The sequence below is a fragment of the Myodes glareolus genome, chromosome 5, assembly GCF_982192425.1.
Source record: "Myodes glareolus chromosome 5, mMyoGla1.1, whole genome shotgun sequence".
NCBI classification, from domain to species: Eukaryota; Metazoa; Chordata; class Mammalia; order Rodentia; family Cricetidae; genus Myodes; species Myodes glareolus.
The window spans coordinates 58,259,286-58,272,738 of NC_142030.1; the positions used below are offsets into that span (position 1 = coordinate 58,259,286).

At 42.1% G+C, this 13,453-nt stretch overlaps 1 protein-coding gene across 4 annotated transcripts in view; it reads left to right on the top strand.

The window, feature by feature from the left end:
• Nucleotides 1–231: 231 nt before the first annotated feature.
• Pou2f1 (POU class 2 homeobox 1) overlaps nucleotides 232–13,453 on the top strand; it is a 140,225-nt gene continuing 127,003 nt past the window's right edge. For 2 of the 4 annotated variants that reach the window (XM_087906325.1, XM_087906326.1), the window contains exon 1: nucleotides 822–894. Coding sequence is in view for 1 of the 4 variants with exons in the window: in XM_087906324.1 (XP_087762450.1) it covers nucleotides 834–894 (61 nt within the window). In the remaining 3 variants the exon portion in view is untranslated. Of the gene's footprint in view, nucleotides 429–776; nucleotides 895–13,453 lie in introns of those variants that run through there. The other 2 variants (XM_085687977.2, XM_087906324.1) reach the window with 2 other exon arrangements.

A 13,453-nucleotide genomic window follows, 5' to 3' on the forward strand; every position in this document is an offset into this window, starting at 1 on the left:
GCCCCGCGCGCCGGCCGGGGTCGAATCTGCCGCACGGGAAGAGTCGCGGGGCGGGGATTAGTGCAGATTCAAATTTAAAGCGGGCCGTCCGCGCGTGGCCCAGCAGGTGCCTCGTGCCCGCTGGCCGCCGAGGGCGTTTCCGCCCCCACCTGCCCGCAGGGCCGGAAATTACCTCGGAGGGGGAGCGGCCCCTCCATTGTCCCAAGCCAACTGCGAGGGAAGCCTTAAGAAAGTGCCGAGCGGCCGGGGCGGGCGAGTGCGCGGACGCGGAGCGCTCCCCGGTCCTCCGTCCTGGCTGTTAGCCGCACGCGGCCCTTTGACAACAACACCGCCATGGACAACCCGAACTAATCTGGGCGGGGAATAGCGCGAAAGATGGGAGGACGATCGGAAGACACACACAAGCACTTGACACCCCACACTCTGAGGTGAAGTTACACTCCGGGGGGGGGGGGGGGGAGTGGCGAGAAGCGCATGCGCCTTCCTCCTCGCTAGCGCGTGGGGAGAGCTGCGCACGCGCACGGTCGTCGCGAGGGGCGGGGAGTCCTGAAGGGAAAGGCTTGACTGGCAGGTTCGGGGCATTGGAGCGGCCGAAGGGGGCCTGGCAGCCGGGGCGCGCGTGCGCAGAGTGCGCGCGGGGGGTGGAGCTCTTCCGAGAGGGCCGGCGGAGAGCAGCGCCGGCCTCGTGCGCCCCCTGGCGCGCGCCTAGGGAGAGGAAGGAACGGGAGGGTGCAAGGAGGGAGGGAGGGAGGAGGCGGTCAGGGCGGGAGGGGGAGGGGAGCGGGAGCGAGGGAGGGTTTATCGACCGGGCGATTTTGGTTAAAATATTCAAAATGGCGGACGGAGGAGCAGCGAGTCAAGATGAGAGTTCAGCCGCGGCGGCAGCAGCAGCAGGTAATCATTACAGCATTTTACATATTCATATTCATACTCAAGCCCGGCTCCCGCTGGCCCCCCCCGCGACTTAGCATAATTTATTAGTACTCAGGATTATTATAATTAACGGCGAGGGAGATGGGGGGCCGGGGAACACAGCCCCCTCCGGGTGCCGAGCGGAGGGGGAAAAGGAGCTCGGAGCGGCCGGGCGGAGGGGGAAGAAGACCCGGGGCAAAGGGGGCTGGAAGCCACCGCGCTCCTCCTGCCCCCGGCCCACCCCGCTGCCGCGCGGGCCCGCCCGCTCGTCCGCAGGCACCGGCCCTCCTCCTCCTCCGCGGGCCGCCTCCGCCTCCTCGCACGGTGCCCGAATCCGAGCGGGTCCGCGGCGGGCGACGGGGCTGGGACACCGGGAGAGGACAATAAAGACATTTTACATATTCATAGCTGCTAGGCTGGCGGGGCGCGGCGGGGCACGGGCGGGAGACCCGGACGGGCGGGCGGGGGGGGCGTGGAAGGGCCAGAGGTGGCGGCGAACACAATGCCGGTGGGCGGCGAGGCCGAAGCGGACCCCGGTGCCCGGACACCCGCGCGGCGCCCCCAGGATTGGGAGCCGGAGTCGGCTCGGGCTGGGGGACGCTGCTCGCCACGGAGAGCGCCCAGGAGTGGCGCCCTGCCCGCGACCGCGCGGGGGTCCGCGTGGGGCCAAGCCCGGGGGTCACGGCCCCGACCCCCTCGGCCGCGCCCTGCTCGTGCCCCCGGCGGCGGCCTGACCCCAGCAGGTCTGCGTCTGTGGTTAGGGGCTGCATGGCATGGGCCCGGTGAGGTGGCCTTCGGGCTCTGAGCCCTCTCTGGGGTCCTCCTGTCCCTTTAGAGGCAGGACTGGGTGGGAGGAGCCCTCGGGGAAGTTCCCCTGCGTGGAAATGGCTTCTATCGTCCGTGTTGTCCCGGGCCCGCAGCCAGAGGACCCCGCGTGTCTGGAGAACCCTCGCTGCCGTGGGGTAGCGGGACAGTTTGGATTGGAGGTGCTGGCAGGATTTGGTCTCTCTTCCGCGCACGCCCCCACCCCCACGCGCGGGTGGCTCTCGGGGCCATCTCGCTCCGAGGCCCGGGAGCTCCCGGAGACCACCCGAGAACTCGACCGTAAAGGAGTGCCCTCCTGCCCTCCAAGGGCTGGCCTGACAAGTTGACCATATTCTAGATTTCCCCTGTCCTGCGGGGAGTGGGGGTGGTGGCTAGACGCGGAGATCCCCTCCCTGCCTGTGTGTGGTGGTGCTTTCTCGCTGCGTGCTGGGTCCTCTACTTGCTTCTCATTTGAATAATGTCTAATTCAGGGAGGTTTATATTCTTGAAATGGCCGCCTGGCTTTCCCCGCCTCTCATGTTTAGTAATTCAGACCTTTAATAACAGCCACTCACAGCCCAACGCCGTGTTTATATTTTACATTCGCCCCATGTGCTTTTGTGGTTCGATATGATTCTTTTTTTTTTTTTCTTCTCCTCCTCCTTGGCAATCCGCAAAGCTCTGAGATCAAACCCAGTCTGTGCTAGGAAGACAAGGAGAAAACTAGGCCTGTACTGCCCTGGTAGTTGCGTAGGCCTTGCTCTCTTCTGCTTGATTTATTTACTAATAACCAAAATGACTCCCCCACCAACTGCCACTTGAGTCCCCTCCTCCGCGGGCAGAACACATCCTCTTGGGGCCTTCCAGCATAAAAACAGCTCGAGCTGAGTTATCAGCTCTGTGGTGGCTTGTTTTCTCCTAAAAGGGGTTTCTCTTAACAGTTTGTAGAAACATGGACCTTATTTGCATTTGCAGAGGCTTATGAGAGCTACTGGTTTAGTACAAACCGAGGACTTTGTTGTGGGGATAGTCTCCCTCTCCCCAAGTTAAACACATTCAGGCTTTGTAAAGAGTTGTAGTATTTGTAAAACCGGTAGATTTTTTTTTCCTTCTAGGAGCTGGAGAGTAACTACGTAGTTTAGAAACCCCAGTTGACTACACTTGGGTTGTTTCTCAGCGGTGCTGCTTTTCCAGTTTCTGCACTGACTAGACGTGAGACGGACCTGCTTATTTTAATTGTAGCGCGCCGAAAACAGAAATGGGGCTATGTTTTCTTTGAGTGTTGGTGTCATGGTTAAATGAGTGAAAAGAAGAGACACAGGCATTGTGTCTACCCTGATCTTGGAACTTACTCAGCATGCCCACCCCTTGCTTTAAGGCGTCAGGATTGATTTTGTTTTATCTAGACTTAGGACAATCGGCTTGTGAAAACCAATTAACTTTTACTGTTCAGAGAAAGCAATCATTTTGATTTCTAGTCTGTCCTGTAAGAGTTTTGTTTTTAAAAGATATTGCTTTCTAGGGCAAGTGTATGAGGAGTCAAGTTGAATGTGCTAAACCACTGTGGTGAATATATGGAGTTATATTAGACTTTAATTAGTAACAAAATTTCAGATTTAGGGGGACTCAGTGCAAACTAATTTAACATAACGAGGTCTCACCACTTTCCCCTCTTTTCTACCCAGTAGGTAGGCTCTGAATGAAGTAAAGGGTAAAAAGCTTTGGAGAGGATGCTCAGGTGAATAACCACTTCAGAGAGCTGGTGCATGAGGTTGGATGGACAAAAAGCAGTAATATGATTTCATGCCTTAAGTAGCTTATGTTTTTGCACCCAGTTCCCAAGATGTGGTCAGACTGATGATGTCATTGGACAGAGGACAAGGTGCAGTTAATGTGATTTATTGTCCTGAGGTGAAGTATAGCAATGGCACCTTCTCATAGGGAAACCATTTGTCTCTGGACAATTTCCTTTATAGCAGCAGTTTAACCGCTGTTGAGACTGTAGGTATTTTATCCAAAATGATAAAATGCACATTGCATTTTGCAAACAAAGCTCACTGTTACAGTTTTTGTCATACAGAAAATGGTGAGTTTTGTGAACTGGCATTTTATTTCAGTTGGCTGTCCTTGGTATAGTAAAAAATTTATTTCCTCATAGTTTCAGATGGAGACTATAGGCTTAAAATAAGTATACTTATAGAAGTGATACATATACCTGCTTATTTTATGTTTTTGTTTTTTGTTTAGTTGCTCTTTGTAATCTTTATTTTATAAGAAACCACTTTGAATCACAGTATGGCTCAGGCCTGTGGAATTTGCTTTGGAGCCTATTTTAATGGCTAAAACTGAGTTGAAGATAATGAGGCCACTATATTCTTTTTTTGTTAAAATTCTGATATTTAAAATAATGTAAAACACTTAAGGGAAGGCTTGTGCTTTGGAGTAGCTTTGAAAAGAATCTAGAATTATTTTGGATTTGTATGCATGTTTGTACATTTTATTTTGAATGATATTTTTAAAGTCCTATTTCAAAGTAGTGATTTCTGTGTGTAGCTTTTGACATATTACTTGATTTTCATAGCATTTCTTAATGTTATCTTATGGAGATGGTACAGTACTGAGGATGTGGTTAGAAAGACTATTTATTCTCGACACTGATTGTAAGGTAGACTCGGTACAGTATTTAGGTTACTTTGGGAACTTGCCTGTCTCCTTTGTGGTTGTCAGGCAACTTCCCATACAAGTTTCTAGAAAATCTGTTGTCATTTTCTTAACTTGCCCCCACCTTTTAATTATAATGAAACTTTTGGAATTAAGGTCTCTGACATTCATGACAGCTGACGAAATGTTTTTCATTTCTAAAGGACTTAAGCTTCCAAACCTTTACTGTAAAAGTAACTTTTAACCTTTCTCTTCCAATTCACCTTTGATTTCTTTTCATTTGGCATTGTCAAAAAAGAAATGCCATTAGTTGAGGCCAACACAAACGGTGGCGATGATTCAGTTTGGTATAATGTTCTATTCTTTTCTACATCAGTAGTTATGTTTCATTGCTGCCCTAGGTTGAACTAATTATTAGTAAGTACATCATTCACCAAATTAGATTTTGGAATAAGTTTAGGGCTCAGAATGTCAAACTGCCTTTACCAGGTTATCAAAGATATGTATGTAATAGAACCCTAAATATCACATACAAGTGCTCTAAAATGACAGAACTGGGAATACTTTAAGTGTTTTTTCATTTATAAATGAAATATTTGAATTGTTTCTTGAATCTGTATTGCTTGATCTTGAATGGTATAAATGTGTGGGCTTAAATTGAGACTGTTTCCTTTGTATTGACAAGACTGTGGCAATTGCCTTGTATTTAAGTGTTGAAAATCATAGCTTAATCTTTTTAGTTTTATTTTCAGTGCTACTAAAAATAATGATGCAGGCTGCCATCTCTTTGCTTTTTAACGCCAGTATTGTTTCATTAACACAGTTTTAGTGAATGGTAATTATGTATGTTTCCTAATGGAAGTGATTTTGTTTGGAACCATTCAAGAAATTTTTGTTTAGAAACTTGAACAAGTCACAGATAAAACATCTGGTTTTGGTCCCCTATGCTCTCCTAAGTGTTAACTGTCTGAGTGAACATGTTATTTATTTTGTCATAGAAATCCAACATTAGGCATTAGAGTGAATGTTTTGATTTGGCTCAGTATCATAACTCCCTTATTTCAATTTCTGTATTCTTTCTGAATTAACCTCTTACATTTTTGAGACTGGGATTTGTTAATATAGTCCATGCTGGCCTTAAACTCTCCACTAAAATGCTTCAGCCTCCTCTGAGGTGACTTCACTTCCATTTTGTAAGAAAACTCTTTGGGCCAGTGTTTTAAATTTTTTTTTTCCATCATACCGTCTAAATGGGTCTTTTTGAGTGGTTTAAAAAGGTAACAGTTACAGTTCATAGGGAATAGCAGTTTCTACATGCATGTTAAATAAAGCATATTAGTGACATCTTATTTTGTGAATGAGGACAGTTGAGGCGATTTTAAAATTGGTTTTATTTTACACTCAACATATTTCTGTACTAAGCTGTCAGTGAGCTCTTGATATAAATTCTTGCAGTAGTGATATCAGTGACAATGAGAGCAGCACAGTTGGAGCCTTCCCTGACTTACTCATCCATGTACAGTGTGGTTAGAATTTAGAGTATGAGAATTGTTTTGAGCTTCAGAACCTTTGACTTGAAGAAACTTGTTGCATGCCTTGCATGATATTTACAGAGCTTCATGTGTCTTTACTAACTATTCATCGTTAACTCACTGAGCATTGATAGGATGTCTTTATATACTCAGTGACTAATACAACTTATTTAACTTATTTCTTTTTCTAATAATGTCACTCTTCTGTGAAGTGTTCATTATTGAGTAAATTTTATGAAACTAGTAATTGAACTAAGATTTATAAGATTCTCCTTTGAAATGCTGTCTAGAAAACTGGATATTTACTTAGAGAGGACACATTATATTAATTTTTAAAAATAAGTTAAAAAGCACAAAACTAAGCTCTGTGAGTGCGTGTAGTAGTTTTCCTTAGGTGGTAATATTGAAAGAATGTTACAATAAGTGTAGTTTAATTTGCCACATGATTTATTTAATAATTCTTTGTAATTTTATTGGTTTTTATGTTAGGATCAGGAATAGTTGATGAAATTAAATCAGTACAGGGATAAATATTATATTCTTTTTCTTGTGAGCTTTCTCTTGATATTAGAAAGTATTAACAGAAATGACTAGAAAATAAACATTCTGTGCATGTTATAATATTTGTGTTTTAATATGTCACTTTAAGTAGTATACTTATGGTAGCTTTAAGGGAATATGCTTTTAAGGAGACTAATCTAAAGTGTTTCCTTGGTTTTGTTCATTTTAATGGTTTGGTAGTGAAAAAAATGCTTTTTTGCTGATCTATATTACAACAAAATATTATAATGAATCTTTAAACATAATTAATGTTTCTTAGCTTATAAATAATATATAAATATATCCACTATGTATCTTTTTCCGTTCTTCCTGTGGACATCAAGGAAGTATAGGAATGTTATAATAGGGTTGGTATGCTTACTTAAGCAGGGAAAATTGAAAACAATGTATATAATTACATATTAAAACATGCAACCTGATGAAGATCAGGAAAGAAATCAGGGTGTGTTCAAGTTTGAATTAATCAAAACATCCTAGAATGTTCTAGCCGGAAGGTAATTTAGATGTAATCTGTGCCAAAACTTTTGCTTCCCTGTGAGAAAATATTCCTCAGTTTTTAGTGTCTTGCTTACCAGTCACTCAACTGTTGAATAGCAGGGGTTGGGGAGATAACTCAACTAGTAAGGTGTTTGATCCCTAATTCCAGCCCTGGGTTGGTTTGGGGTAGAGGTAGGGGATTCCTGAAACCTGTTATTCAATAAATGAGTGAACTCCAGTACAATGAGAGACCTTATTTCAAAAAATAAAGAGAGCCACTTCCAAAGACAGTTCTTGTTGATCTTTGTCCTTCACATACACATATGCACATGTAACACCACATACATGGATGTGTGTGTGAGTGAACATGTAAGAACATAGATTTCTGATTTTCTTTTGGTGCAGGAGATCTGAGCAGGGTCCTCTGCATGGTAACTGTTGCTGGCAGGTGATGTGTCCTCCTACCCTTGACTTTGATAATTATAATCCCCCCCCCACCTCACCCTTCCCGCCCCCTCGACTCCTTGCTGTCAGCCAGAGGAGACTTTTTTTTTTTCTTGGAAACCAAAGTCTCAATTTGTATGTTAGCCTGGCTGGGACTCCCAGTGTCTCCCAGGCTGGTCTTGGATTCTTTGTGGATCCTCCTGCCTCATTTTCCTGTGTGCTGTCAGTATGAAGTCTGTGAAAGAATTTGGAGGAATGGGAAGCAGGGAGAGAGGATGAGAGGGAGGGAAGGAAAGAAGGGAAGCAGGCCATTGCAGAGGAGCTGGTATTTGGTGTCCTGATGGTTTAGGTAAGGAACCAACAGTCGTTTGTCCTTTGCTAGGAAGTTGTTAGAGGGTTGACTAAGGACTGGCTGAGAGTAACACCATGGTGCACAGGGTAGTTTGAAATAGGGGGAGATTGGATTCATAGAAACAAGTCTACAGAAATTGAGGTGTTCGGTTTAATGCTGTAAGTACAATCAAGATGCTTACATAGTAAAGCAGTTACTTCCCCCCACCCCCCGAGGATTTCAGTCTAGTACAGTGATACTAGACTAGGGGTCACGACCCCTTTGTGTCGTACTACCCTTTCACAGGGTTCGAATACCATATCCTGCACCTCAGATACTAACATTACAATTTGTAACATTAGAAAAATTGCAATATAAAGTAATGACAAAATAATTTTGTGGTTGAGGGTCAGCACAACACGATGAACTACATTAAAGGATCACACAGCATTAGGAAGACTGAGAACCACTAGTGTAGCAGCACAGGTTAGACATGATGTTAAGTCCAGTTTTATGACACAGAAACTAGTCCTTTAGAAAAGATTCTGGCCCTGTCTTTAAGAGGAACTTTTACTTTCGACCAATGAGTTCACTTTTAGTCTTGTGGACATGGATCTGTCTGATTGGCTTAGTTTTCTTTCTAAATCAAAGAATGTTCATGACTAATTAGTGGCCTGAAGGGAAGCAAACACATAGTTGTGGTGTACATTTTTCATTTTACGTCCTTGTATTTGTTTTGTGTTTTTTTATTCTATCTTTAAAGTTTTGTTCTCTGTTTTATGTGGACTACTTCCTTTTGAGGGTAGGCATAAATAAAATTACCATAATCATGACATAATGATAATGTCTGAATTTTTATAGTGCCTTAGCTTTTATAGCAGCACCCTTATTTTCATAACCTCAGTTAGCATTACTGGCAAGTATTATTATACCCATTTTATAGTTGAGTAAAATAAAGACAGATTAAGTGATTTTCCCAAGGTCTGTGTGTTTTAATAAGCACTGTTTTGGAGAACAGGGTTGGAGCTTTATCAATAGGAGCTTTGAGTTCATGTGAATGCGTTTGTTCAAGAGTTTGAATTTATTTTGTTTGTTAAGCAGCAAGGAGTCAGTTTTTAGTTGTTCTGGACAGTACCCTTATTTTAAAATGTTTAGCAGCTAGAAAAGGGTGAAATATCAAGAATTTGAACATGGCTTATTTGAAGATTTGTATCGTGAACAGATAGAGGTAAGGAAGTTGGGAGAGGGAGTTGTTTGGAAAATAAGAATTCAGTTTAAAAAATTTTTATGTGTATGTTTGCCTGCATTAGTATATGTGTTACCATGTGTGGTGATCAGCCCACCAGAGGCGGACAAGAGTGTCACACATGCATCCCCTGCAATTGAAATTAGAGGCATTTGTTAACTGTCATGTGGATTGCAGGGAAGAGAACCTGGGTTCCTCTGCAAGAGCAGTAAGTGCTTTTAAACTGCAGAGTCATCTAAGAATTAACATTTCAAACATACTTGACACATTTCGGGCAGATCTTATTTACATTCCTTTTGAAAATTGAAAAATAATTTTAGTCAGTTAAATGGATGATAAACATGATGTAAAGGGTGATGTCCATACATACTGATGTGTATATGGATTGAGCATTGACATCTCAATTTGACTTTGCCACTGTCATCTGTGGCTATTTCTCAACAATAAGAGGGTGATAATGACAGTGTTAGAGGTATTCTGTGGGGAGGAACAAATTGATAGCAGAGGCATCTTTAAAGTACTGTAATAGTTTTTCTTAGAGGAGCACCAGAGTAAAATCTGCAGTTTTATTACTTGTGCTGTGGGAGAAAAGGAGTAGTGTTAGTGACTTATGGATTCTGTGGGGCCCCTTTGAAGACTGTACATTTCTGCTTGTAGCCAGCCCCCACCCTCTTGGGAAAGAAGTGTGCTGTTTTAGTACTCTGGAAAGCTTTGCAGGGAAGTGTTGCATTCTACCTTCTAGTGGTACCCTACCTGTACATTATCTTTCACCACTTTCTTATCAAGCTTTCAACAGGGAAGCGCCAACCCTGTCCCCCCCACACAAATGGTTTATTCCTTTTGTGAAATTTTGATTCTTAGAAAAGTTGCCCCTGGGAGGAGGATGGCTATATTTTGTCTTGAGACTTGGCTGGTTCTTTCTCCCAATCCTCTACCCTGATTCCAGTTTGAGACATGGACTTTAAAGTAAAACTACCATTTTGTTTGATCAGGTCAAAGTATTTGGACTGTTCTGAGAACCTGTGCAACATTGTTCCTGCAATGGAATGCTGTGATACATGGAGAATAAGCAAAGGTTCTCATAGTTGAGAACCTGTGTTCCATATTATGACCTAGTGTATAATTTTAGGATGTTACTTAATGGACTTTAAAAAGGTTTTCATAATTTAAATTTAGAGGAGCTTCACTATTTTTTAATTTTATTTTTGTGATACTGGGGATCAAACTCAGTGTTACTTAAGTATTCTACCACTGAGCTACATTCCCAGTCCAGATTTCACACTTTTAAAGTCTTTGGTACTTTTTTTTTTTTTTTTTTTGTCACATTGATGCTGTTCTGTTCTTGCTGTTCAGTAGGAGCAAGGAGGCTGGGCATCATGACCTGACTTTCTACCTGGTCACTGTCCCAGGTCCTTCTGCAGGATTTTTAGTTAGGGGAAGGACCTAGAAACCTTCCCCTTTGTTTATATGAAGGGTCTGTGGCTGCTTATCTTTAGGGACCTATCTATTCATAGCTTGTCTCCATAAATAGCCTCTTTTTCAGTCTGAGCTTCTGCCCTACTTTCAAATCTGAATTTAGTACTTAATTTGTGTTCATTTAGCTAATTCAGCGCTTCACTGTAGACAGTCTTATTTTCTTCCCTAATTGATTATATAAGTAAAATCTTTTCTCATAAGAACTTTGAAAACAGGAATAGAGTAGACATTTAGCAAGTAATGCTTTTTTGATGAAATGGATTCTAATTCTTTGTTGGTATGTGAGAAGGCCTAGCCATCACCTGAGATTCTAACACAGATGAAATCTGAAAATCCCTATTTTATAAAACTTTACAGTGATTTGGTAGCATCAAATGATTACTTATTTTATATACATAAATTATAGACAAATAGAGTGTCTGAAAAGATGGTTCTAAATTACTACACTAGAGAATGGTTGGGAATATACCCGAATGTAAATGATCAGGGCATAAGTTTAGCATGTATTGTAGTACTCAGTATGAATATGAACAAACCAGTCGGCCCTTCTGCCTCCATTTTATTCAATAAACACAGAGCTACTTTCACTCCTTGCCTTGAACTAGAGATAGAGTAATACTAGTACATGCCACTCCTGACAGTCCACAGTGACACTGTTCATAGTGGTTCACTGGTAAGCATGAGGGCTAGTGCTATAGAAACATAGGTAGATGTCTTAATCTGGACAAGTGGCTAGAAGGGGCTTTCTGTGTTTATGTGAAGACATAAGGGATGAGTAGGAGGTGATTAGTCCAAGGATTAGATGGGGTTGGAAATGTTCTAAATGAACAGAACAACATATACACACAACTGAAAGGAGCATTTTTATGTTACTCAAGTCCAGTGTTGCTACTTGAGATTTAGCTGTAGAGTTGAACATATCTTCCTACATTTTGAGTTTATTTGCATAATTTATATGTCTTAGTGACTAAAAATGCAGTCAGATTTTGTGGCAATTTCTATACCTTCTGACAAAATGCATTGATTTCTCTCAAAGTGATCATATTTATAAAGTTTTTATGTTACTTACTGTACCAAATGCTTTGCACAGATTCATATTAATAACAAAGACCCTGTTGGAATGAAATGCCACTCCTAGATTTCAGGTGACAAAACAGAATTAATGAGACCGAGTAGCGTATCCCAGCCTTGGATCTATTTTGGTGGTGTCAGTAAGTAGTTAGGAACAATACTACTCCCTTGGGCTTTGACTTCTGCTTCAAGCTAGTTGAATGATGAGTTATAGTAAGAATTGGGGGGTTTTCTGAGTTTCTGCTTGTAGAATCTCTGTACTTTCTGTACTTAACAACTGCATTTAGTTCCTAGATCCAGATCCTTTTTTTTTTTTTTAGAGTGAGATTGAAATATTTATTTAGGGAGTTATGGAGGAGGAGGGGGGAGGATAGAAAACGGGGAGACGCACGCAACTCCAAGAGGAGGACAGTGTAGATCCAGGTCCTGTAGTATAAAAGAGTCAGTTGTGTGTTTTTATTTTTGTTTTTGAGGACAGGGTCTTGACATATCACTGCCCTGGAGCACACCTTTTAGTTATGTGTCTTTATATCTCTGTCTTGCCGTTTGGAGAGATGGACACTTGATTACCAAATCTAATATTAACTTAGCTTTCAGACATTAGCTTAGCTTCCTGATGATGAATATAAAATAGTTGGAAATGTTTGACATGCAAATTGCTGATACTAGAAATCCATAAATATTTAGCATTTTTGGATTAAAAGTTAAATAGTAAACTGGTTGTGATGGCCCAGTCATAGTTCTCATGAGGTTGAGACTGGAGAACTTAAGGCCATTCTGATCTGTATAGTGAGGATTTATCTCAAAAATAAATAAATAAAACCAACTATAGTTGTTAACATCTGGATAGTTTTAATAGAAGGATCATTTGTCTTGTGTGTTATCTGTGATCTGGTTTGTGAGAAAGAAAATTGGGACTTTCATGGTTTTATTTAACATTTTAAAATGTTTTAATTATTAATAGATGGGTTGTAGTAAAAAAATTATATGAAAAAAATTCTGCAAAGAAAAAAATACTTTAGTTTTATCACATTTCTTCTCCTTTATTAAGCTGTTACTAATCCAGGGGTATCACTTTCGCCTGGAGCGACATGACAGTTGGTTATTGTTTCTGGTGAGAAATAACTCTTTAGTGGCATTGGTCCCCAGTTGTGTACACCCTCCTTACTTATATTCTGCATTGCCTTGTTTATTCGGTCAAATACTACTTTACATAGTATTTGATTGTGTTGAATAGTTTGCTGGTTTCTTTTACTTGATCTGTTTTAGCCTTTTCAGAGTATTTGTAGTTTATTACCTCAAAAACCTGATCCACAAGGGATCCTTTTTCCCTCTGATCACCCAGAGGTAAGTTATTCCTATGCTGTGAAGAAGCAGCTTAGGTTTGAGACTAGAGCTGAAGTCACTCTCCCACTGTAGTCTGACGATTTCCCTGCAAGTCATGTACTAGCCCTTTACTTAGAGAGGGTCTAGTTATAGGATCTGGGTAGGGGTGAGTCAGCTGTGGTGCTGTGGTCTTGGAGAACCATACCTTCACAAAGTAAATGATTCTTTTAGTAGGGAGGAACTAGAGGGTGCATACATTTTTACTCTGGCCTACTCTAAAATTTTATTCAAAGATTTAGGGGGAGGGATAAAGGAAGAATAGGAACATAATGAAGTTTTGGCAATCTAATCCTACTTGCAGAATAGAACTGACAGATTTATTCTAAAATCTTTTCCATATTGACCAAACTGGAGTCTAACCTCGTAGCAAGCCTGGGCTTCTCTGGAACATAGGAAACATCAATTAAAGGATGAGAGTAGGAGGAAGTGCTCAATTGATGGGTTTGGTGGCTCTTTAGTGAGTGGAATGTGTGAACTATGGTTGACAAACAGCAGCAACAGCCTCAGAAAGTCCAGAGGTGGTGAGGAAAGATGACAATGACCCTGAATGAG